The sequence below is a fragment of the Schistocerca americana genome, chromosome 3 (genome assembly GCF_021461395.2).
Source record: "Schistocerca americana isolate TAMUIC-IGC-003095 chromosome 3, iqSchAmer2.1, whole genome shotgun sequence".
Taxonomy (NCBI): domain Eukaryota; kingdom Metazoa; phylum Arthropoda; class Insecta; order Orthoptera; family Acrididae; genus Schistocerca; species Schistocerca americana.
In genome coordinates this window covers 66,765,046-66,790,936 of record NC_060121.1, presented here as the reverse complement: position 1 = coordinate 66,790,936, position 25,891 = coordinate 66,765,046, and the positions used below count along the sequence as shown (strand labels likewise).

Sequence of the window (25,891 nt, the reverse complement as noted above, 5' to 3'; positions counted from 1 at the left end):
TTGACAGGTGGAGGACAAGGTAATCAAGTTTAAATATGTTGGTGGAAGAATATTGATGATGAGACAGAGAGAAAAAGAAAGACTTACTTATCATCCAGGTCTATATGCCAACAAGTAATCATTCAGATGAAGAGGTATAAGAATGTTGTGAGATGATAGAAAACTTAGCAGAGAGAGAAAAGAAATGCATGTATTGTTATAATGGGTGATTGGAATGTGGTAGTAGGTGAAGGACCAGAAGGAGAAGCTCAGGGAAAATATGGACTGGGTGAAAGAAATGAGAAAAGGCAAATGCTTTTGGAATACTGCAATGAAAATTTCATGGTAGTTGGAAATACTATATTTGGTAACCACAAAAGATGACAGTGTACTTGGATACCTCGATTTGACAACAAAAGATATCAAATTGATTACATAATGATACAACAAAGACACCAAAATTGCCTAAAGAGTCTCAAAAGCTATCCAGGGACAGATACTTATTCAGATCATATATTAGTAATAGCTGATGTTCTACTTTAATTGAAAGGAACCTGGGAAGGACAGAAGAGAGATCACATTAACTTTGAGAAACAAAGACAAAGGCAATTGTGAAAAATTGGAGAATGCATATTGTGAAATCATAATGTAAAGTCAGGAAATGGAATGCACAGAAGGAAGGCAGGATCGTTTTAAAAATAGGATCAAAAATGCAGCTCAGGAAACACTGAGTCAAGGAGAGGAAAATAATAAAAAAAGAACGGGTAACACCAGTTATGATAACCAAGATCGGTGATTGCAGGAAATGGAAAACTGTAGACACAGAAGAAGGGAAGCATAACTACAGTAGTTTAAATAATGAATTAAGAAGGGAGACAGAAGAAGCAAAGGACAAATGGCTGACAGGAGAGTGTGACAAGACAGTGAAATTAGAGAAAGAAGGAAAATATGATTTCATGTACAAAGAAGCAATGGATTTGACATTCAGGGGAAAAGAGAAACGACAATGGACTGAAGGAAGTAGAGGCAGCAGATGGTAAAATGGTGAGTGAACCCCAAGAAATTATGATAAGATGGGAGAATATATAAAATGGCTATATGCTGTAAACAGCCGACCAAGTGAAGAAGACATTGGGATAGAAGAAGAAGATGAAGTTGCAGATGATGACAAAGGAAATGCAATACTAACTAGTGAGATTTAAGAGTCTATAAAGTCATTGGAGAAAGAAGGGAAAAGGGAGTTGATTGAATTGTGTAATCAAATATTCATGACAGGAAAATAGCCAATGGACTTTACAGAAAGAATCTTAATACCAGTAGAAAAGAAAAAGAACAGCAAAAAGTGTGAGAAACATAGAACAGTGTGCCTGATACACATGCAGCGGAAGTCTTGCTGAGGATGCTCAGCACAAAGCTATGTGGACAGTTGAATTGCGTACTAGGAGATGAACAATTTGGTTTCAGGTGAGGAGTGAGGACTACAGGTGCCATTGGGCTACTAAAGGTGATAGGGAAAATGTACATGGAGAGGAAAAGGAAGGTATATATTGCATTCATTGATCTTGAGAAGCCTATTGACACTGTCAGATGGGACAAACTGATGGAAATCTTAAGGAAACGTGGAGCTGACTGAATGGATAGATGGCTAATTAAAATCTATATTTGAACCAGAGAGCAAGAGTAAAAGTAGGAGGTGTGATGAATGAAGAAATTGAACTCTGAAGAGGTGTAAGACTAGGTGGTTGCTTATCACAAACACTGTTCAGTATATACCTCAAGGAAATTATTAATGAAAGTTTTGATGGAAGGGGAGGAGTTTACATAGGGGGTCGGAGAGTGGAGTGTATAAGATTTGCAGATGACATGGTTGTGATGGCAGAGAGTACAAGAGAGATGGAACAAATGTTATATAATCTAAACACAAAATTAGAAGAACATCAAATGAAAGTTAACAAGAAGAAAACAAGAAGCATGGTAATTGGAGAAAAGGGGACAAAACTCTGTATGAAAATAGGGGGAGAGGAAATAAAGAAAGTGAATAACTTCAATTACTTGGAAACTGCAATAATGGATGATATGTATTGCTCAACAGAAATTAGGAAAAGAATTGCAATGGCAAAACAAGGATTCAAGAAGAAACAAATTACTTTATGGACCACTCATCAAAAATCTGAGGAAAAGACTTGCCAAATGTCACATCTGGGGCATTGCACTATATGGTGCAAAGACCTGGACATTGAGGAAGGAAGATGAAAGAAGATTGGAGGCACTATAGATCTGGATATGGAGAAGAAAGGAAAAAGTGAACTGGGAAGACCGAGTAAGGAATGAAGAAGTATTAAGGTGAGTTGGAGAAGAAAGAAACATGCTCAAAGTCAGCTGAAAGAGAAAACGGAACTGGATTGGACATTGTTTAAGGAGGGACTGTTTATTGAAGGAAGGAATAGAAGGAATAGTGGAGGGAACAAGGGGAAGAGGAAAAAGAAGATATCCAATGTTGGACAATATGAAAGGTGGCAAATATTCAGAAATGAAAAGACTGGCTATAGACAGACAAAAGTGGAAGAGGCTTAATCCATGATAAGAGCTGCTGTAAGGCAGAATACCATACTACTAAATACTACTACTACTACTACTACTACTACTACTTTGTAGTATTCCCTGCGTGATTCTATTGAGTACCCCCTACATTAGATCAATAGCTTAGGGAGAACTGTCAACTGCTGAATCATCACATGGTAAGTTTGATGCATCATGGCTGAAATTTGTTTCAATAGAATGCTCAGTAAAAACTGAAGGTGCAAATCTAGACTTTTGAATCACTTACGAGATTGGAAGGAAAGATTTCTGTTTCTTCGAAACAGCAGTCAGGCTCATTTGTGTCATTTCTCTCAGCCAGGCACTTACAAATATCGCATCTATAACTCTTAACTTTTCCAGATGTCCAGGAATTAGGTCACCAACGTCCCAGAATATTCACATGTTTTGAAAACACATTTATCAATTGGCATACATTCACATTTAATTCCTTTATAGGCAATAGAATATTTGGTTTTCTTAAGCAGCAGCAACAATACTAGGCATCCTGATGTGATTTAGCTCCATTAAGAAGTAGGAAGGTTTTGCAAGGATACTGGCTGTCATTGAGCTTTTTCTGTCATTTTGAAACAGGTGTCATCACAGAACTTTTAATGCTTTTCATTTTTACACAGCATTCCTCTGAACAGAATTATAGGTGGGATACTTGCAATTGCAGCATCTCCACATTCAACTATTGTTACATTCTCACCATGATCACCAGCAATAATCTGAACTCTTTTTGTCTCTGAAAAAGGGTCAAGTGGCAATCCACCTTGTCCACACTAAATATATTTTAGTGTTTACCAATAAATCCTTTATGTAATTTGCAACTTGTGCCAACTTTTTCGCAATATCAGTGAAATAAATATTATCAGCCATGTCCTGCAAGCTAGTAATTTATCGTTTTGAATGTTATTAAAAATTATCTGTTTAGCAAAAGCTAAACAATCTGCCAAAAGGTATGATCTGGTTCCAGGGTTTATATTGTGGATCTACCCATATGAACCTGCTAATGAGCTGTTCACAGGTGTCAGCTGTCTCAAAAACAATAATTAATTATGGCAGAGCACAATATGAAGAAATCCTCACTAAAAGAAACATAATTCTTCTTATTACAATGAACCATCGAGGTCTTATTAGAGACCTACATTCAAACAATGAAAATCCAGGGTAGGATGTAATGGTATGAGAGTGGTGTCAGTTGCCCGAGACTGCAGTGAGTGTGTTGTGCCAATGCATGTGACAAGGTTCCGTTAGATGGTGGATCTGACTTGAGTACATCAAAAGTACCATCAAGTTGCCCATCACTTAACTGCCACCATTTAATGATGATGTAATGCAGTTCAGGCATTTTTATGACATTTTTGAGTCTTGTGGTAAATAATGAGGAATTACAGGGCACTGCTAAGCATTATCATTTGCTTAGTTAAGTAATGTGAAACTCACAATGCCACTGCTCATATTCTAGTGACTAGCACTTACTTTAATGTGGCCTTTAATATGGTTTGCAACAGATACAATAACACTCAGTTTCTTGCATCAACACGTGGGAAGAAACTTAGCACTCCCATCAATGACAAGGGCATGTGCAAGTGCATTTTATGCACTGCTTAACAAGGCAATTGTGCATGCACTGGTGGCATTACAACTAGATGCATCCCTGCAAGACATGATTATGTTTCAGCCCCTGAAAGAAAAAGTTGACCAGTCTGTAAGAACAAAATCTGAAGCCAGTCTGAGTCCCAATAGCTCCATGTCATCTGAAGAGAGAGTGCTTTCCTCAAAAATAAATGTGAATCATTGCAGATCACAAGACTACAGTACAACCATGGCACAGCACACCTGGGAACAAACAGCAGTCTCCCTCCAATGCCAAGCACTTAGGTCATTGGAGACAAATCTAAGTTGCTATTAGAAGGCAAGGATTGTCTCCATAGGAAGTGATCATCCTGTGCTTCAGTAGTACATGAAAAGGTAATCTTGCATCCAACAAATGTGATAGGACCAGTCAGTAGCTCTTCTTGAGCAACATTATTAGGAACAAAACTGAAAGTGTCCACTGTCTTGGTCACTGGAAGTCTGCTCCTCCTCATGTTTCTTCTGCGGCGGTACAGCATGGCTGTGTGCTTCATGCGGCTGCCTCGAGTCGAATGAGCATGCTGCTGCCTCTCGACACAGTTATCAAGCACCATGACGTAGGAACTTCCGGCCCCCACTCGCGCGCACAGAGCCAGCGTGCCTTATCAGTGTTGCGCAATCTTGATTTTCCAGCAACACGGGCCTAGTAATACTAGGGCCCGTGTTGCCCAGCTGCCTCACTCAGCTGCTAAGTCCGCTTCAAGGTCACACGCCTTACACAGCAGGATGATCACAGCAGTATCAAATGGTAGAGCACATTTCATCGAGGTGTTCAGTCATGTTATGCTTTGCAAAAACTTACACTGATGCTCAAACTTCCTTGAACAGATTCTTGGAGACAGAAGAACTAAATAATGTTGCAATGATGAGAAGAGCAGCAATGCAAAAACACACAAATATAGATTCCACAGGCAGGTTCAATGTTTGTCTTCTGTTTTGGAAAGAGATGAGTCAGTACTCAATTCTTTTCACACTGCAGCAAAATGCTTCTCTCAGACTGAATAGAAACTTGTGAGACAACCAAAGTTTAAAGAAAGCTATGCCAAGTTTATGAGGGAGTACAAAGACTTAGCAACCAGTAGTCATTACAGATGCCATTTTGTGTTACATGGTGCATAGTACTGTCTCTGAGGAAGGCAGATCGACTACTGACTGAGAGTAGTGTTTGATTTTTCTACCATATTGAACATGGATTAGTAACTAAACAGTTTGCTAATGACAGGACCAATCATTCAACAGGAATTGTAATCCATAATATTGTGTTTCTGAATGCACTGCATTGCCTTCACAGCAGATATAGAGAAGACATATTGACAAGTTCTGGTAGCAGGTGAAGATCATGCTTACCAACAAATATTGTGGAATAGTGGTATGTGCAACACTTCAGGAATACCAACTGAAGACAGTCACATGACAAACGGCTTGTGCAACCTTTCTTGCAGAATGGTGTTTGTTTCAACCAGCTCACAAAGAGAGTGACCACATTGAAGCAGCAAACATCATCACTAATTGTTTCACTGTGGACAATCTTTCGTGGTGATTCAGTAGGGGCAGCAATCAAGCTCCAGCAAGATCTCACAAGGATATTTATGAAAGGTGGATCCTCATTATAGAAATGGTGCAGCAACAGTGTGACTACTCAAAAATATCCCCTCAGTAGCGCAAGAAACACAATTACCTCTACTGCTTGACAGCAATGAGGACGTTAAAACTTTAAGTTCACTCTAGCATCCAGCATCTTGTGAACAGTGTCAAACCAGCCCCTGATGTCTACAGCTTCATAAAATGCTCTGTATTGTTTGTCACTTCATCACATTTTTATTCATTTGGATTAATTAGGCCCATTGTGAGCACATGCAAGATATTTGACATTGACTATGGCAATGTAAGTTAATGTGGAATGAGCCCTTGCCTTTAGAATTGCACTCCTTGTGGCAGACACTATACAGTGAATTTTTTATGACAGACAGCAGCTGTGTTGATCATAGAGTCATTGCTGGAGGGACACCTGTCAGCATAAATAAGTCAGTACAAGAACTGGCGGATTGTCAAAAGAATCACCATTTGATTCTGTTTCATGTACCAGAGACCTATCTGAATACTACATAGCTACAAAGTTACTTTTACATTACACTGCACAAACTGTGATACATGAGCTTAAACATAATGTTACTGAAGTTGTGGTAAATAGGATGAGCAGAAAGGGGTTTACTTCATTAAGTAAGTTGGAAGTGTGCAGGGCAGCACACAAAATCAGGAATTATTGTAATGGCTGAAACCTCTGGGCTGATTAGATTTGTGGAAAGAGGTCAGGAAGCAATGTGATGTGAATTATATGCTACAAAATCTAACTTTCTTGGTCCTGGTGAAACTCACATGTGCTCTGCCAGGCTCAGGGGTGCTGCCCGACTGTCCCCTCTTCCCTAGTATCGGGGACAGCTCCTCTTGAAGAGGTCCTGATTGACAGAAAAAGAAATTTGCAGTTAATGCAACGAACATTTTACCTGCAAACCTAAAGCAACCAAATAAAATAAGATTGTTTCAACACAAAATGAAAGAGAATTGAATCATTTATGTCAGTCTTTTCAAATCCCTACTGATAAGTGAATGATCAGCATCTAATCTACTCAATTATGCACAAGAATCAACATTACTAACAAACTTCCAGAAAGCCAGAACTTTACTCCAGTTGGAGGCTGGCTATCTGAAGACCTTCAAGGCAAACAAACGTTTACCATCAACATTTCAAAACATTACTGAACAAATTTTAAAATTTTAAATCCTGTAGTCATCTGCCTATTAAAACACACAACCTTATGTTGCAGAGTTAACTCACTGTGCCAAGTTCTACAGTTACAAACAGTGAATAAGACTGTATAAGCAGCCTCGCTCACTGCAGGCATATACTCACACTATATTAATCCAGTCTTTTGCAAAGAGAGAACATAGTGACTAGCAAAAAGCTTCACCCACAATTCAAACTATCATGAATTTTTCTCAGGTATACCCAACACATAGTTATAGGAAAAATGTTTATCGCTTACAAGATTTTTGCTGTTCACACAGTAAAATTGCCACACCAAACACATGCAATGTAACTCTCCTTTCTTTACTTACTGATGAGTAGATGCAGCCAGGAGAATGAGTGGCAAATGGGTGGGGTATTTCTCAGCTGGATTCTTTGTAGAAGTGGGGCAGGAAGAAAAGCGGATGGTTATGACAACATGACGGAATAGGAGACACAATAGGATTGAGGTGCAAGTGGGTGATGTACCATCTGACTGCTGCCTTAAAATCCATCCTTACACCACACAACAGACAGCTGTCTGTTGCTGCCATGTTAAGGAGCCTGAAATCCAAAATCAATGCCTATGATCTTGCCTGTGACAGCCACGGTATAGTTCCCATCCATGAGCCATGTGACACTAGAGAACTTTCAAGCATTACTCCAATGGTCAGCCTTTATAGGGCACTGCAGAGTGGAGCACCACCCAATCCAAGTTCCAGGCACAACTCCAATTATCTACTTTGGAGCGCTGTGACTATATTCCCAGCAGTGCAGCACACAATATTGGTATTTCAAGTGCAGCCTATACTGATGGTGCCTACAGCAGTGTTTGTCAGTTGTTACAAGACAGAGTGCAGGAATGTAAGCTTCAACAATAGTTCTCATATTAGTGCCAATCTTTTAGTGGATCAGGACAATGTCTACCTTGCCTTCACTGGAAAGCTGTTTCATTTGCTGCATGTTACCGTGTACAATGTGTGTGTTGCAATGAAGCTCTATTCTTCTCGCCTATTCAGGAACATCTCTCTTCTTGTGCACGTTTCCTTACTTTCCTGTCTCTGAAAATTTATTTCCATTGTCTTGTGTTCCATCAGGTAGCATTCCGATCTGTGTTCATGTGCTTCCACACCAAGCTTGATGGTTCTGCTCCATGTTTAAAAAACATTGCTTTTGTTTCCTTTGGGTTGCAGATGACTATACACTTTTGTTTTCTCATGTTCTGTGATTCTTTGGCTCATTCTTACCTGTTTTATCTTGTGCCTGTCTTGTGCCACTTCATCCCTTCATTCTGGTATCTTCCTGCCAGTGTCATTACACCACACAATCCCTCCTTCAAGATGTCCTGGCCTGATTGCTGTATTTTTCTTCCAGGTCTGCACCTCCTTGATGGCACTGCCATCTCCTCCATGGGAATAACAGTTTTCATATTTTTTGCTGCTGTTACAGTGACAACTTTACCCCTGAGTACAGCACACAACATTGGAATCTAGGACATCACCGGTGCACCTTGCAGTGCCCTACTTGCACCTTCATGAATGATTCTCTTTAGTGACAACATTACAGCCTGTCAGGACTATTTACACATTACTTTTGCTAGGAAGCTGTTCCACTTGCTGAGTATTATGTTGTTCCTTCCATGTTGCAATGATCTTCTAATGTTCATGGCTACCTGAGCACATTTCTTTCTTGTGCATGGATCATCCAGAATTGGTGGTACATCGGACCATGAGTGTGGGTGGCAGGTTGGGCAAGGGAGTTCATTGTTGAACTCCCTATAGAAGATGAGGCAGAATGACAAACACATTGGTCTGGGAACAGACTGTAGAGAAAGGCTTAGTGGGAAAAATTTTATGAGCAAAGGCAATGGCATCCCACATAAATCAAGAGGACATGATGTGTTATTGTATGTACATTATCTTTGGATACAGTATCTGTACATTTGTGAGGGCTAATCTAAAACTACAGTCAGGATTTTCACATGGTTTTGCATTAACAGACACACAGGTTAGTTAGCAAGGTTGGTTTTTATAGCCTATTACTGCAATGCCAGACATGTCCAGCCATTGATACTTAGTGTTAGCTGTGGTAGCTATGAGAAATGTAGAAACAGTTTTTGATGTAAAGAAATGGTCAGAATGTTAATTTTTCTGAACAATCTACTTACAAGACACAGACATAAGTTCTCTTTCATAATAAGTCATCAGTGAACATATACATCCATGACTAGAAGTGTAGCAAATATTGTAGTATAATACCTTCACTGACTTTGCCACCCACAAAGAAGGGAAAGATAAGAAGCTCCTTCCACAAAACATACAGTGCTCGGTTCTGTAGAAATACAGCAGAAATATACATTTCTAACACCAACTGTCAGCCTGTGTGGTCAGATAGTACGCAAACTCAACAACACATCACAGTACTACACAGAAATTGGACATTCCTACAAATGTGTGGACTCAGAAACAAACATTCTGGCAGGTCCCTTAAGTCCAATGGTTCACAGAAGAGTTACGGGAGCCTCTGAAAATGTTGGTACCAAATACTTCATAGGGTAGTGCTGAATTTATCAACTACAGCCTGTCAAACTAGATTCACACCCCAATATTTAATTTCATTCTCTCCCCTAAGAGGCTGTAGAAAAATATTCTGTTTTGAAATTCAAATCACCCTCAATGAATGAAAAATGAGTACATAGAAAATATTTTTCATCCAAGAGCAGACCTCAAATGGAATACTCCCATTTCTAAATACTTTTGATGGGAGAATCATGAAAGTGAAGGAGTGAAATGACATGGAAGAGTGCTTGGTAGTGGAGACGTAATGTTTTCTGTTCATCTGTAGAATAGCCAACTTGCATTGGAGCTCTCATGTTACTTGATGTGATATTATTTCTTGGTCAAAGAGGCTTGGCAGTCAGAGGTTCCGCTCAGGAAATTGCAGATACAAACCAAGAAAATCTCTTGTGAATATTTGTACCCTTATTTCTACAATGATCCAATACATAAGCAAGGTCAGATACCAACAAGTGTCTGGAAAGAGTTTACATGTGCATTATCTGATATGCGATGCTCACAATGAACACATTTCTAGTTGTCATGTCACTGGTGCCATATTGGAACAGAGAGAAAACAAAACATTTTTCTCAATTACTGTTGCTGCAACTCCAGATTCAAATCACACTGAACAAACAACATTCACCCTGCATTATATTTACTGCGATAAGAATACTGATAAATGTCAAACACTTGACTAGTTTTTGGAATTTGTAGATTGTAATCAGGAAACAAGAGTAAAACTGTTAGAAATATTTTACTGAATTTCCAGTCTTCCCAGTTTTTACAAGATTTTTACCATCTTTCTCTTCCCAGGTATATTAAGATCCTTGTTACCCTATGTTTTGTTACCACAATACCACTCTAGCCATATCTTTATAAGTATCAAGTGCCTATTGTTTTGAGCGACTGATCATGAAGCATCACTGGTGAAAAAAGTATGACTAAAAAAATATGACTAAAAAAATAATTTTATAACCTGAGAAATCATTCATGACCCTACAACCCTTGCCACACGTCCACGGCATCAGACAAAACTATATTTATGCATCAGACCAGTAATTACATGCATAATTTGCAACAAAAGTATGACAACTCTGAACCACTGGTTCTTAGCAACAAGTAATGTTATAAATACACGTTTTGATGTTCCCTGAGAATATCATCTTTAGAACCAACAGTAAAATTTTCCCTTATTTCCAATCAAAAGAAACTGCAAAAGTAGACATCCCCACAGTTTTTTTTCTTTTCGTACAGAAGAAATTGGGGATTTTGCAGCTTCTCAGGAATCCCACATGGAAAAGATGGCATATTAAAGCAACGAAAGTCCTGTCCATACCACACCTAAGACAAAAGAACCAACCAATTTGATCTCCTGGTTTTGAGGAAGTGCATAACGTTTACATTTTTACCCTGTACTGTAGGATAGTTGCACTATCACAATTCTTCCTACAGGGATACAAATCGTCATGCATAAACCAATTGCAATTGTGAAGATGTGGTTAGTGTTTTAATAAGAAATTACATATACTCTTTATTTTATCCCAATGAGCACATTTTGTTGATCTTCAATATTCCTCAAACTGTCATGTTTCATGTCAAACCACCTTTAAAATAACAATAAAATTGGGTTAGTATAACAATACCATGAAAATCAATTTTTAACTTATGCAAGCTTCCAGAGCCACACCAAGTATGTTACATTGTCAATAAAATTGGGTTGCTATATTTCTAGATAGCGGCCAGCCCTGTATCATGCTCCATGGCAATCTGATGGCTGGGTTCAGTTTGAAAAACCCGATGTTTACTTTACCTGCCATTATCTTAGTGCAAACAATGACATTCACAGGAGGCATGTCTTACAATATGCCAGTCCTCCTCATTAACTTGTTCTCCCCTTATTGCACTTTCAAAAATGCTAAATGCAGAAGGATAAGTATATATTTGACAGTTCTGTGTAATGTGTACAGCAGAGGAAGATTGCAGAGACAATGACCATTTGAATCAGTTCAACAATGCCACCTGTCATGAAGCAGAATTGTGAGAAAATTATTTATGGACAGTGACATTCCTGAAGTGTACCTTTCTGCCCATCTTACAGCATGAAAGCAATGGTTCATCTTAGGGATGAGATATGAAGGTGGCTTCACTCCATACCCAATGTCCACTATTTCCATCTTCTCCAGTATCGACTATCGAGGAAGAATGGATGAAAGTTTCCCCAAATGAGTTCAATCATTTAAAGGAGAAGTGTGGACACACCCTATCTTGAAGTCCACTAACAGGTGCCCAAACACATTTGATTCCAGAGTAGGAGTAGTAGAGTAGAGTAGAGTAGAAACACCAACCTCCAACTGTGGGCTCTCATTGTTACTCACCTGGTGTGTGTGCAGCTGGAGACCTGGAACTGGGGCCAGGTTCCGGCTCCAGATGACGCTGCCTGGTCTTACCCCAAGCACCTCCAGCTGTAAACACACAGAGGAAAACTTCTTTTAAAATATTTATCTACTGCTTTAATGATGTGTTCCTATTATACCTCCAATGATGCGTATAAGCATATTTTATCATACACAGAAGTGTAGTGAGCCTGCAACTCATTTCAGCAGCCATTATTAAGAAAAAGAGACCCATGGCCATTGCATGTTTGTAAAACAGAAAGAAAGAAAGAAAGATAAAAGCTTTTGGCATTGATCACCGGGACACACATTTTATGAACTGTGCTTATACATGATACTCCCGAAGAATGATGCACAGAACTATGCCCTATTAACAATGTACTTAAAAAAGTAATATTATTAATACAGTATGAAAATAGTGACCTTAAACAACATATCATACATAAATGTACAGATATTGTTCATTAGATTTATTTGTATTTTGTATGTGGTGACATATGTCGGGGGACAATATGCACATTCAGCAGTGGACGCCTATTGCAGCGGCTTCGAGTGAGAAAGAGTGTGTGTGTGTGTGTGTGTGTGTGTGTGTGTGTGTGTGTGTGTGAGAGAGAGAGAGAGAGAGTGTGTGTGAGTGTGGGAGTGTGAGTGTGTGCGTGTGTGCGTGTGTGTGTGTGTGTGTGTGTGTGTGTGTTTTTGAGGGAAAGTATAATTTGTTAAATCAAAAGTAATACAGTAAGTTATTTATAAAAATGTGACGTAGCAAAGGCATTAGTTACGTATTTTAAAGTAATTATTAAAACGGTTTCAGGAAAGTATAGAAGATAAGGTAAAGAAGATAGTTTGTCATTTGACTAAATAGTTACACCACAACACATCTGACTGTAGTGTTAGGAGAAAAAAGACATGAAACGGAAGCTGTGGTTGACAGAGGAGTGAGACAGGTGCTGGCGTCTTGCACAACTAAGCAAGTGAGCACAACATGTGATATTAAGTGACCACAGGCTAAATTTATAGTAGTAGGCAAAACACAAAGGAGGAACAGCACTATTAATGTGCTAATAGTAAACTGCAGGAGCGTCTATAGAAAGGTCCCAGAACGGCTCTCATTAATAAATGGTCATAACGCCCACATAGTACTAGGGACAGAAAGTTGGCTAAATCAGATGTAAACAGGAATGAAATTTTAAACTCAGATTGGAATGTATAATGCACAGACAGGCTCGACAGTGAAGGGGGAGGTGTGTTTATAGTGATAAAAAGTACAAAAGTATCGAAGGAAATAGACGGAGATCCGAAATGTGAAATAATTTGGGTGAAGTTCACGTTTAAAGTAGGCTCAAACATGATAATTGGATGTCTCTACAGGCCCCCTGGCTCAGCAGCTGTTGTGGCAGAGCACCTGAAGGAAAATTTGGAAAATATTTTGAGTAGATTTCCTGACCATGTTGTAGTTCTGGGTAGAGATTTTAATTTGCTGGCTATAGACTGCGAGACTCAAATGTTTGTAACGGGTGGCAGGGACAAAGAATCCAGTGAAATGTTTTTACATGCATTATGTGAAAACTACCTTGAGCAGTTAAACAGAGAACGTAATCGTGGCACTAACATATTAGACCTTCTGGTGACAAACAGCCCCGAACAATTTGAAACAGTTAATACAGAACAGGGAATCAGTGATCATAAAGTGATTACTGCATCGATGATTTCAGCCATTAATAGAAATATTAAAAAAGGTAGGAGGATTTTTTTGTTTAGCAAAAGTGACAAAAAGCAGATTTCAGAGTACTTGACAGCTCAATGTAAAAGATTTGTCTCGAGTAGCGATAGTGTTGAGGATCAGTGGACAAAGTTCAAAACCATTGTACAGTATGCATTAGATGAGTATGTGCCAAGCGACTCATAAGAGATGGAAAAGAACCACCATGGTACAACAACCGAGTTAGAAAACTGCTGCGGAAGCAAAGGGAACTTCACAGCTAACATAAACATAGCCAAAGCCTTGCAGACAAACAAAAATTACGTGAAGCAAAATGTAGTGTGAGGGTGGCTATGCAAGAGGCATTCAATGAATTCAAAAGTAAAGTTCTGTGTACTGACTTGGCAGAAAATCCTAAGAAATTTTGGTCTTATGTCAAAGCGGTAGGTGGATCAAAACAAAATGTCCAGACACTCTGTAACCAAAATGGTACTGAAACAGAGGATGACAGACAAATGGCCGAAATACTAAATGTCTTTTTCCAAAGCTGTTTCACAGAGGAAGACTGCACTGTAGTTCCCTCTAGATTGTTGCACAGATGACAAAATGGTAGATATCAAAATAGTTGACAGAGGGATAGAGAAACAATTAAAATCGCTCAAAAGAGGAAAGGCTGCTGGACCTGATGGAAAACCAGTTCGATTTTACACAAAGTATGCAAAGGAACTTGCCCACCTTCTTGCAGCGGTGTACCGTAGGTCTCTAGAAGAGCATAGCATTCCAAAGGAGTGGAGAAGGGCACAGATCACCCCCGTTTTCATGAAGGGACATCGAACGGATGTGCAGAACTATAGACCTATATCTCTAATGTCTGTCAGTTGTAGAAGTTTGGAACACGTACTATGTTCGAGTATAATCACTTTTCTGGATACAAGAAATTTACTCTGTAGGAATCAGCATGGGTTTTGAAAAAGACCATCGTATGAAACCCAGCTCACGCTATTCATCCATGAGACTCGGAGGGCCATAGACACGGGTTCCCAGGTAGATGCCGTGTTTCTTTACTTCTGCAAGGTGTTCAACACAGTTCCCCACAGTCGTTTAGTGAACAAAGAGCATATGCACTATCAGCCCAATTGTGTGATTGGATTGAAGAGTTCCTACATAACAGAATGCAGCATGTCATCCTCAATGGAGAGAGGTCTTCTGAAGTACGAGTGATTTCAGGTGTGCCGCAGGGGAGTGTTGTAGGAACATTGCTATTCACAATATACATAAACATAACAGAATGCAGCATGTCATCCTCAATGGAGAGAGGTCTTCTGAAGTACGAGTGATTTCAGGTGTGCCGCAGGGGAGTGTTGTAGGAACATTGCTATTCACAATATACATAAATGACCTTGTGGACAACATCGGAAGTTCACTGATACTTTTAGCAGATGATGCTGTAGTATATTGAGAGGTTGTAACAATGGAAAATTGTACTGAAATGCAGGAGGATCTGCAATGAATCGATGCATGGTGCAGGGAGTGGTAACTGAATCTCAATGTTGACAAGTGTAATGTGCTGCGAGTACATAGAAAGAAAGATCCTTTCTCATTTAGCTACAATATAGCAGGTCAGCAACTGCAAGCAGTTAATTCCATCAATTATCTGGGAGTAGGCATTAGGAGTGATTTAAAATGGAATGATCATATGAAGCTGTTCGTTGGTAAAGCAGATGCCAGACAGATTCATTGGAAGAATCCTAAGGAAATGCAATCTGGAACAAAGGAAGTAGGTTACAGTACACTTGTTCGCCCACTGCTTGAATACTGCTCAGCAGTGTGGGATCCATACCACATAGGGTTGATAGAAGAGATAGAGAAGATCCAAAGGAGAGAAGTGCACTTTGTTACAGGATCATTTAGCAATCACGAAAGCGTTATCGAGATGATAGATAAACTCCAGTGGAAGACTTTGCAGGAGAGGCTCTCAGTAGCTCGGTACGGGCTTTTGTTGAAGTTTGGAGAACTTACCTTCACTGAGGACTCTAGCAGTATATTGCTCCCTCCTACATATATCTCGCAAAGAGACCATGAGGATAAAATCAGAGAGATTAGAGCCTACACAGATGCATACTGATGATCTTTCTTTCCACAAACAATACGAGGCTGCAATAGAAGGGAGAACCGATAGAGGTACTAGAGGTACCCTCCACCACACACCGTCAGGTGGCTTGTGGAGTATGGATGTAGATGTAGATCTAGTCTGCCCACACCACCTGTCATAGCCAAGCACAGAAAATGTGGCAAACCTAGATAATTCAAAGACATAGTGTCTGATCTTTTGGTCACACATCCATAGCAACAGACACCATACCTTTATAAATACATGTGCCTAATGGCATATTTGCCTTTCAGTCCTGATGCACGATGTTGTCTTATTTCACAGAAACACAATAGACCTGCAAGCAAAGTAGAACAACATACTGGGAAAAACATGCTGTAGTGTCCATCATATGGAGATTTGGGTTAGATAGGAAACATGCTCTGACAGCCAGAGCAATTAAGGTGACCACTCATGTAAAGTGAGAAAACAGGAAGTCAACTATGTACATATACTGCTTTGCATTATTGTGTTTCCAGTCAGGAACTACTCATTTAAGGCAATGCATTTGTAAGAAAACCCACATTGACACAGCTCCTTCAGTGATACTGAACATATTAAACAATAGGTTAACAACAAAGGGTGTAGGCATGTGTGCTAAAGGTACAAGTCCTTCTAATGCTGTTTCTGGTGAGGTTTTAAAGAACTAGGCCAATGATTAATAGATCTAGGTTCACATTCAGCACTTCATATGTACTGAGTACATCAGCACAACACCACATACCAATGGTGGTCTGCCTTGTCTTGTGTTTGGAAAGAAATCTGCTCCATTCATTAACAGTAGTTACTGTTAGCAACATAATGCATATCTTACTCTTCATCTTTGAGCTTGCATTCAGTACTGCTCAGTTCTGTCTCAGGATTGTTCTTCCACCCCTATTAGTTCTACATGAACAGTGACACACACAACTATGGATAACGTAGCTCACTTAGAATTGGCCGACATGTAGTTTTTGTATGGGTTCATTGAATGCTGTGGAATGATTACACTGTGCTGAACTATTCCCACAGCAAAGGCCACCACACCACAGTTTCATCAATGTGTAGTGGCATTAACCTGCGTTTTGTGTTTTGATGTTTAAATACGCAAACTCTTCCATTTTTGCAAAAGTTTTTCATAGAAACCATTGTAATATGGGTAACAGACTAAATCAATTAATCTTACTGTGTGACAAGCTGCTGTAGACAGTGTGTTCCTTATACCAAAATACTTAGGGACCCCTGAACAATGTCTAGACGTTTGTCTGTGGAGTTCTGGTTCACTATTTGTACTTTCTTCAAGCCTTAATATTTTGTGACAATTGTTTTCCAGTTTTGTTAATTATTTCATAAAAGATACAATTTCAATATACTGTATATTTGTTACTAAGCAAAATACATGTGTCACAATTTAACCTTGAGAAACAACAACTTAGTCAGCTTTGTAGGCCAGGTGTTCCTGACACTGAAGTAGTAATTATGTATACATTACGTATGTAGTTCAAAAGTCATTAATTACTTAAGATACTATTTCAAGTCACCACCTATCCCTGTACACTGTCACACTTTCCTAAAATTCTGATAACTTGCAGTCTGCAATTTTCTGCACATGGTGGCATCCTTAAGTTTCCAAAATAATTTGGCTCTGAGCTAAAATTATTAAAGCTAAAGCTAAAGATAAAGCTAAATCTTTGAGCTAAAATTATTAAGAATTTAAATTTTTTAGTTACTTAAAAATAGTAACTGTTGGAAATCAGGGATATCTTGTTGAATATCAAGAAAGAAGCGTCTTATGGTGTAAACCAAAGATATAAATCATTTAGTACATGAAAGAATAAGTCCTAAAACTCATCTGTTTACCACAACAACATCATTAACAACAACAACAACAACAAAAACATCAAAGACAGCATGAAGGATGAGTCAGAGCATCCTTGGTGTTCTTCCAATCTTAAGTTCAGAAGGAAATTCTTCACAGGCACCTTGAATGTGAACTCATTACTAACATTTGGTAAACAGGAATAACTTTGAATTCTCTTAGACAAGCATGACATACAAATTTTAGCAGTACAAGAAACAGAATTTTTCGACAAAAATGTTACATAATCAAAGAAAACAACAAAATTTTTTGGGGAGAAACCAGCAATAAGAATTATAAAAGGTATGGCAATAATTGGGACTGCATTCTATATTCATAAAAAGATTGAATATAATGTGGCAATTTGAATCCCATTCAGAAAGACACACTTCTCACCGTGAAATGCAAAAATGAACAGTATAGTTTTTAATTGACACATTCCAATTAAAGACGATAAGAAAAATATGATAGAAGTAGCAGCATTTGATAACTTTTTAAAGACAAAATACCACAATTACATAGGCTCAAAAGAGACAATACAACATTTTAAGAAGAAATTAAAATAGGAAAATCAGGAAAATGGGAAGAATTATCCAAAGCAATCAATAGGGCAGTGAAGAATCTATTGGTACAACAAAAAAGAAGAAAGTCTGGTGGAATGAAACCTGTGAAAAAGCAGTTGCAGAAACAAAATGGAAGTGTTCTTGGAAGACTAAGCACTTTGATGAATTTGAAGTGCAAAGGAAAGAAACTGAAAGAATAATAAAGGGTGCTAAATGGTCTTTTGGGAACTGTAAACTTCTTGACATACAAGACAGCTTTGCTAAAAATCACACCCAGAATTTCTATAGGTTGTTTAAAAATCACCTAAAGGGCTGCCAAGCTTTAAGTATTTACTTCAGAGAATAAAATGGTAAAGTAAGCAAAATAAGCAAATAACCTGTGAATTAATGAGGAAGTATGGTACTTTCAACAAATCTTGAACTCTGGAGAACTGAACTGTCAGCTATAATTTCCACATCTTCATGGAAAAACAGAAGCAAATCCACCACCTACAGCCAAGGAAATCTAAAAAAAGGCAATAAATACCATGAAAAACAACAAAGCCAGCGGAGAAAATTATTAAATGGTCTCAACCAAAAAAGATGAATTCAGACCGTATTTTAAGAAATATGGGAAACTGCAAAGATGCCAAAAGGCTCTAAAGTGGCTCGTAACCATCCTGTGCACAAAAAAGGCAATAAGCATAATGTAAATAGCTCCAGAGATGTATTTCTGCTGTCAGTGAGCAGGTAGAAGCAACACTTGATAGCTACTTGTGAGAATATCAGAGTGGATTTAGAAAGGGCAGATCTTCCTCAGAACAGAATTTCAACATCAAGTCCATAATCTGCCACACACTTACAAACTCTAAGGGCATAGCTTTAACATTTATATATTTTAAAAAGGCAATTAAATTTTTGGGGCAAATGGTAAATGGAGATACCATGTGGTATAACCATGAATGTTTACAACACAAGGTCTCTGTCTAACAATTTGAAAATATAGCACTACAACCCAGTTGCAGGGCCAAGTGAAGGTTTGGTGTTGAATAACAAATTACACAAATTTTAAGTGATAGATAGAAGAATCATTTGAAACATGCTCACTGTGCTAAGAAATATGGAGGTGTAGATATTGGGAAGTAACAAATAACTAAATCACAACATAGAAAACATAGTTAAAATGCTACAGAAGAGGTGATCGCTATTTTTTGGACACTTATATTGAATAAACAGCAGCAGGTTCACCAAATAGATTTTTAAATATATTTGTAACCAGAAAGCAACAACAGCATGGATTCAAGAAGTTGGCAAAGATTTGCAAAGAAGCATAAGTATAAAGATGCAACATAAAGACAGTCTTAAGAAGAAATTGATGCAAATGAAAGGATACAAGGCAGGAGGGAGAAGAGAACAGGGTCATAATTGTCTGAGGAGATAAAAGGATACATAGTGAGAAGATGAAAGAAACCAGGAGGAAGAAGAAAGAAGAAGAACAAAGGTGGAAGCATTAAGACTGCATGTGGTCACTGGCAGACCCAAATGGAAAAAGAAAAGTGGGAGAATAATGTCTGCCAAGTCATTAATATACATCCACAGCAAGGGCCACACACTTCCCTAGAGCACATCTAAAGTTACTTCTACTACGTTCTGTGAAGCTCTAGGCTGTGTCTTACCTACCAATATATCCTCAGTCTGGTCACAAATTGTATTTCCTTCGTACATATCTTAGTGGAAAAAACATCAATATTTTATGATGCTGGTACACCATTAGATTGACAAGTTTTGGAACACAGAAGAGATACATCTTTAGTGCATCCTGTTAAATCTGTTATTGGTATATATGCAGCTGATACCAATAATGGTGAGCAAATTATTCATGCCTGAAGTCAGCCTTTCCATTCTTTGTGCTTTTATTGTTAGGGGCATTACACATGATCTAACACAAGTTCATATGTCTACAGTCCAAAGGTTACAGTGTGCTTTTCCACTATTTTTATAAATTACATTACCTTGTTCTCACATAATGTGGACATATTGTCTTCAGCAAATAGTCAACCTATGGATGTTATGTTCAACAAAGCACTGCTAGCTTTTAATTTAAAATGGTTGAATGGGTAAAATGAGGGACAGTGGTGTTTATGAATAAGTGGATTTAATGCTAAGAGATAAACATGACTTTAAAATGTTAATCGCCTTTTAGTTCCAGCCACAAAAAATTAAAAATATTAGGATGGTACCCAAGTTCATATAGTTTCTGTTTGGCAGGTTGGTATTCTGATTGCTATGGGTGGCAGTATTTCCCCCATCTGCTTGCTTGTTGTTGATTAGGATTTGAACAGCACTGACCATTCCTATCCCCTATCATTAATGATGACCAAAAATTTTGTATTTATGCTTAAGTAAGAGGAAAAATGGAAAGGAATGCTTGAGTCCAAACAAAGCAGAAACTCCCCATACAAAGACATGTGTGCAACCACAAAAGATAATATTATGCAACTGGTGGAACAGAGATCATGTGGTGTTCCGCAAATTTCTTCCCTGAGGTGTTATCTTCACTGCTGGCATTTATTGTCAACAACAGACCTCCTGCAGATGCAATCAAGAACAACAACCAGGAAGGCTATGTGAAGTGATGCTAGTCCACAATAACACCCACCAGCATTCTACTAGATTGACAAGAAACACTATACCAGAGTAGGGTTCAGAAGTCATTCTGCGCCCACCTTTTTCACCTGATTTTTTTCACCTTTTCTGCTCTGTCAAATGACCTTCACTAAACTTCCTCTCAGGGTGAAAATACACTGTGAACATTGTTACACGAGTTCTTCACTACAAAACCATATTATTTCTAGAGCTGCTAATTCAGAATGTTACCCCAGTATTTACAGACTGTAGTACACAGTGAAGCAGATTATGTTACTGATGATGACTGAAGTCTCCATTATACATAACCTTCATGTTTATTACTGATCTTTAAGACAGTACTATAGTCTTATATGTCAACTTAGTATGTTCCACTGGTTATGAAAGGGTTAACATGGGAACAAGCACTAAAAGGCAAAGCCTGGAATAACATTTGCCACTGTGTGTCCATCTGCAAATCAGATATATCGTCTTAGACCTTCAGGCCAACTGGGTGAGGAGCTGTGTTGGGCAGATCAGGTGAGAAGGTCAGGATGGAGCTATGTACAGGAAAGGTCAGGATAGGTGCTAGTGAGTACTGAGGCAAGGAGGATTGTGTAACTTAAGAATGAGTTAAGGGGTATTCCAATATGTTTAAATAAGGAAAGCTGGTATGGGAGTGGAGTCTCCAGGCCACAGGTTGTGAAGCTGCCAACAAGTCAGGCATCTTGTGCACAACAGCAAGTTGTAACAGCGTAGTCAATTGCATGCTTGCAGTATGCGGATTGAGAGCAATTGTGGTTCCCAAATGGACCAGGCTATTTCAGACATCAGTCAGGTGGAAAAATACTGGTTTGGGGGAGAGGAGAAGGATTAAAGGGACACTATTCTTCGTTTCAAGACATGACAATGAGGTTTCAAATCACTGGCTATGAATGTGGTTGACTTTTTCCAGTCCCCAATAATATTGGAAATTTTACTCTTCAAGAATCTCAGCTATGTTGAGTGACAGTTGTATGCTTAAATATATTTATATCAAGATGATGAGCTGAATATGTGCCATGACTACAGAATAAAGTGTGTGGGGTCTAAACATTGCTGCTTATCGTAGTGTGCCAATTGGCAATCATTACTTACCTTCATTGTGAGCTATTTTTAAATGTCAGTTTGATACTTAACAATTTGTCTTCTTTATCTTTGATCACATTTCCCTCGCAGTCTACCACAGTAAACATTTTGAACACAACTATCTGTTGTAGTTATGATGACACTGCCAATTATACACTATGAATTATGTGCTATATAATTAATATCCAGTGTCAAGTTTTAGTATAAAATTTTGAACAACTGTTTCACTAAACTAATTTAGCATACCACAAATAAAGGATTAAAGTCAAAGAAGAAAACTAAAAGGAAAGTACCACAGAAGAAAACATTTACATGCAATCATTAATGTATAATTAAGCTACTGAAGAAAGCAAAAATCTCACCTGCCAACAGCTCCTCGAGCCGTATCTTTTTAGGAAGCTGAAAAAAAAAATAATAATAACAATAACAATAACAATAACAATAATATATATGAACTGAATTTAAGTGTAAATCAAACGCCTTTGAACATGGCAGTAGTATGTCATGTCACTGCAATGCTCATCTCTGTATTAGTAAGATGGTAAATTAAAATAGTATTGGAGATAACAAATCAGGTGCAGATACAAGTAGATAGATGTGAAAGTTTATTGAAGTGTCATTTATGAAAACTGCATGATGATCCAAGTGAATAATCACAAAATATTTGAGTTTCAAGTGAGCTCAATTACGTGAATTCACTAGAGCTGCCAGCTGCCACGTACAGCCACTGTCACAGAGCAGACGAAGGTGGCCAGGAAATGCAAGTTAGCATGGTGGGAATGCAGACCTCAGCTGCCAGATGTTTGAAGGTTGGTGTAAGCATACTCCCAGTGACAAATACAGTACAGTTTGCAAAAATGAACACTACCTCAGCTATGACCTGGTGAAATAGTCCAAGAGATCATGAAAAGGGAAAGGAGTAACAGACCATTATAAAATTACAGGTTGTCAGTCAGGAGGTAGGAAGTAGGAGATGATATGGCACATAATTTTCTCCATTGTATTCCAGGTTACTGGTCACCAACAGATCTAGGGCTTGGTGGTTCTAGTCCCATTTAGCAGACATCACAAGACATTCGCCACACAGTGTAGTAGAGTTGTGGTAGCTTAGAACTGTAACTTCATATATGAATCCCTTTCTTTTTTATTGGCAGTGTGATGCTGAGAAGAAGCACTAAAGGTCACATGATCACTGTGAATCCCGATCACAGCAATGTTATCTTTTTGCAAATAATGTAATGACTGCATACCTATGCAACTGGAGGACACTGACCTCAACTGTACATTATTATTTTATAAGATTTGTCTATTTATGGACAGACTGGTCTGTCCCGGGGAATTGCATCTTAGAATAATTCCTCATCAGGGTTCATTTGTTTGAATCTAACATGCTATTACCTGTCCTGGAGCATGTTGATGATGTGGTCACGGATACTTAAGATAGAGGGCCATGCAACACTTACAGGTTGCTTCTTACTGATGCACATAGACAGTTCAAGGTACAGTGTTGGTTCGGATCCAGAAAGTTATTTTCCTGCTATGTGAAAATATGTATTTTGTGTGTGTGTGTGTGTGTGTGTGTGTGTGTGTGTGTGTGTGTGTGTGTGTGTGTGTGTGTGTGTTAGCACACAGTCTGTTAGTCACCATAGTACAGTCGTGAATTACTGCAGTTCAAGTGGCTACAGCAGACTGCAAATGTGACAAACATAGCGCTGTGGGCATCCAAATAGCTGTTGATGGCATTCATCTGTGGCCACTGGCATCAGTGAACCAGCCTCACTGCATTGTAGCTGTACACACAGAGAAGTGAGACTTATGTGTTTCATAGCGAACACTTAATACTGTGGATGGCGTTAAGGTGCTATGCAGAAATGTATGTCTAATTTACAAAGAAGATAGTGTACATGTCTTTGAGTTGACTATGTGACAGTGGGATCGATGATATCACAATGCAAAAGTATTGTGACAGCTTAACATGTATTCATATTGACGCTGCAGAGAGGCACAGTGGGAGTGAGGAAACAGCACACCAGTATGGGAGTTCCAACATCTCCAAAATTTTATATCCTGCAACGAAATGAACCACATGTCCATGTGGATAAACTGCTTATCCAGCAAATTACCATGAACAAGTGTGGTACTCAGTAGTCATGATTTAACATTAGGCAGTCCTTATATGTAGTTAGAACTATTACAAGTAGCTAATTAAACATTTATACAAAATACAACTGCAATGTAATTTTGGATTCTGTGATGTGCAAAAGGGAAATCTTACATCACCTGGAGGAGATACAAAGTGTCAAAATGGAAGGCTTAAAATAGTCTGTAAGATCACTGTTCAATAGACCTACAGACAATGCATCCATACTCCATTTTTGATACACTGTAGCATTTGATCAGGAAGATGCTAGAGCAGTTGATGTGCGCAATTTCGAAGCTTCTTTGTATTTTGGCCTGGTGTATCCTCTGTGATCATGACTAATACAGCTGGAAGGTGATGTGACAGCAGCAGCACAATGTGACCAATGTGAACATGTCCAATAAACACAAAACTGCAAGTAAGAAATGCTTGTGGAGTCGTGACATGAGCAGGGGCATAATTTGACTGGGGCAGGCAAAGGGCTAGGGGTCTGAATGACATACACAATAAATAAAAGAAGAAAAATTAAAATGGGAACAAAAAGTGGAGAAATAGCAACATATCTTAATCAGGTGCATGAATGTCCACAGTTTGCCGTGGGGTTGCAGCAGTGGTAAGTTATTAATCCTCTGAATGGAAAGCATATCCTATTTCGTTGTAACAGCCTGTTTTGTTATGGTTTTAGGATGCAAAACTGCTACGGTCGTTAGTGCCCAATCTGTGGCTTAGGAAAAGGTAAAGAACCAAACTGGAAATCAGGAGCAATGAGAGTGGAAACTCAAAAAAATGGGTAAACTAAGAAACAGAAGGGAAGCTTAGGAAACCACTCTACAAGGGGGGTTGTTTGTCCCCAAAAAGAGCTTCAAATGGCTGATGTCATCTCACTGATACTAATAAACTCGAGATTGCAATCAGCTGAGCTCGTGTCATCTGCTAAAATGGAAGACATATCAGGTGACAGCTGTAGATGGGTGCATAACAGAGTAAAATAGGGGCACTCAAGTAAAAGGTGTCTCACCATCCACGGTTGAGAGCAGTGGGGACAAAGCACAGGAGAACGACCACTTAACAGATGTCTATGGCTAAAAAGACAGTGCCCTATCCAGAGTCTAGTTAAAATTACCTTCTCCTGATGATGAGGTCTGGAGAAAGAGGTCAAAGCACAAGGAAGAGCTTTCACGTCCCACAATTTATTATTGAGAACTGCAGACCAATGTGAGTGCCATAAAAGAGCAACACAATGACATAAAACCTTCTGTAGATCGGTTAAGAGAACCGTGCGAACAGCAGGCTGAAGAAGAGAGACTGCAGCCTTGGCTGCTATATGAGCCACCTCACTTCCATGGATACCAACGTGTCCTGGCATTCAGAGGAACACCACAGAGATGGCCCTCAAGTGGAACAAGTGAAGACAGTCCTGAAACTGGTGGACCAGAGGGTGGACAGGGTAGAGGGCTTGGAGACTGAGGAGAGAGCCGAGTGAATCTGAGCATATAATATACTGTATTTGCTGATGGCGACAGATGTATTGGACAGCCTGGAGAACAGCGTAAAATTCCACAGTTAAAACTGAACACTGGTCAGGAAGCCAAAATTTATTAGGGGTGTCACCAACAATATTAGCACTCCCTACACCAAATGATGTTTTGGAGCCGTCAGTGTAAATAAATGTGGCATCCCTCATTTGTACACATAGAGCAGCAAATGCCTGATGATAAACAAGAGAGGGAGGGGTACCTTCCTTGGGAAACTGACAAAGGTCACTGAGCAGGCAGGTCCAGGATGAAGCCAAGTTGGTGCTCTAACCCTAATTGTCAACAAAGTCTTAGGAAAGTGGA

The 25,891-nt window shown here is 38.9% G+C and overlaps 1 protein-coding gene across 1 annotated transcript in view; it reads right to left on the bottom strand.

The window, feature by feature from the left end:
• Window positions 1–3,167: 3,167 nt before the first annotated feature.
• Window positions 3,168–25,891, bottom strand: part of LOC124605872 (late histone H1-like) — a 198,972-nt gene continuing 176,248 nt past the window's right edge. Inside the window, exons 4-6 of the mRNA XM_047137819.1 lie at window positions 22,276–22,312; window positions 11,916–12,002; window positions 3,168–3,304 (exon numbers count right to left, since the gene is read on the bottom strand). Of these exons, the coding sequence (XP_046993775.1) occupies window positions 3,168–3,304; window positions 11,916–12,002; window positions 22,276–22,312 (261 nt within the window). The remainder of the gene's footprint in view (window positions 3,305–11,915; window positions 12,003–22,275; window positions 22,313–25,891) is intronic.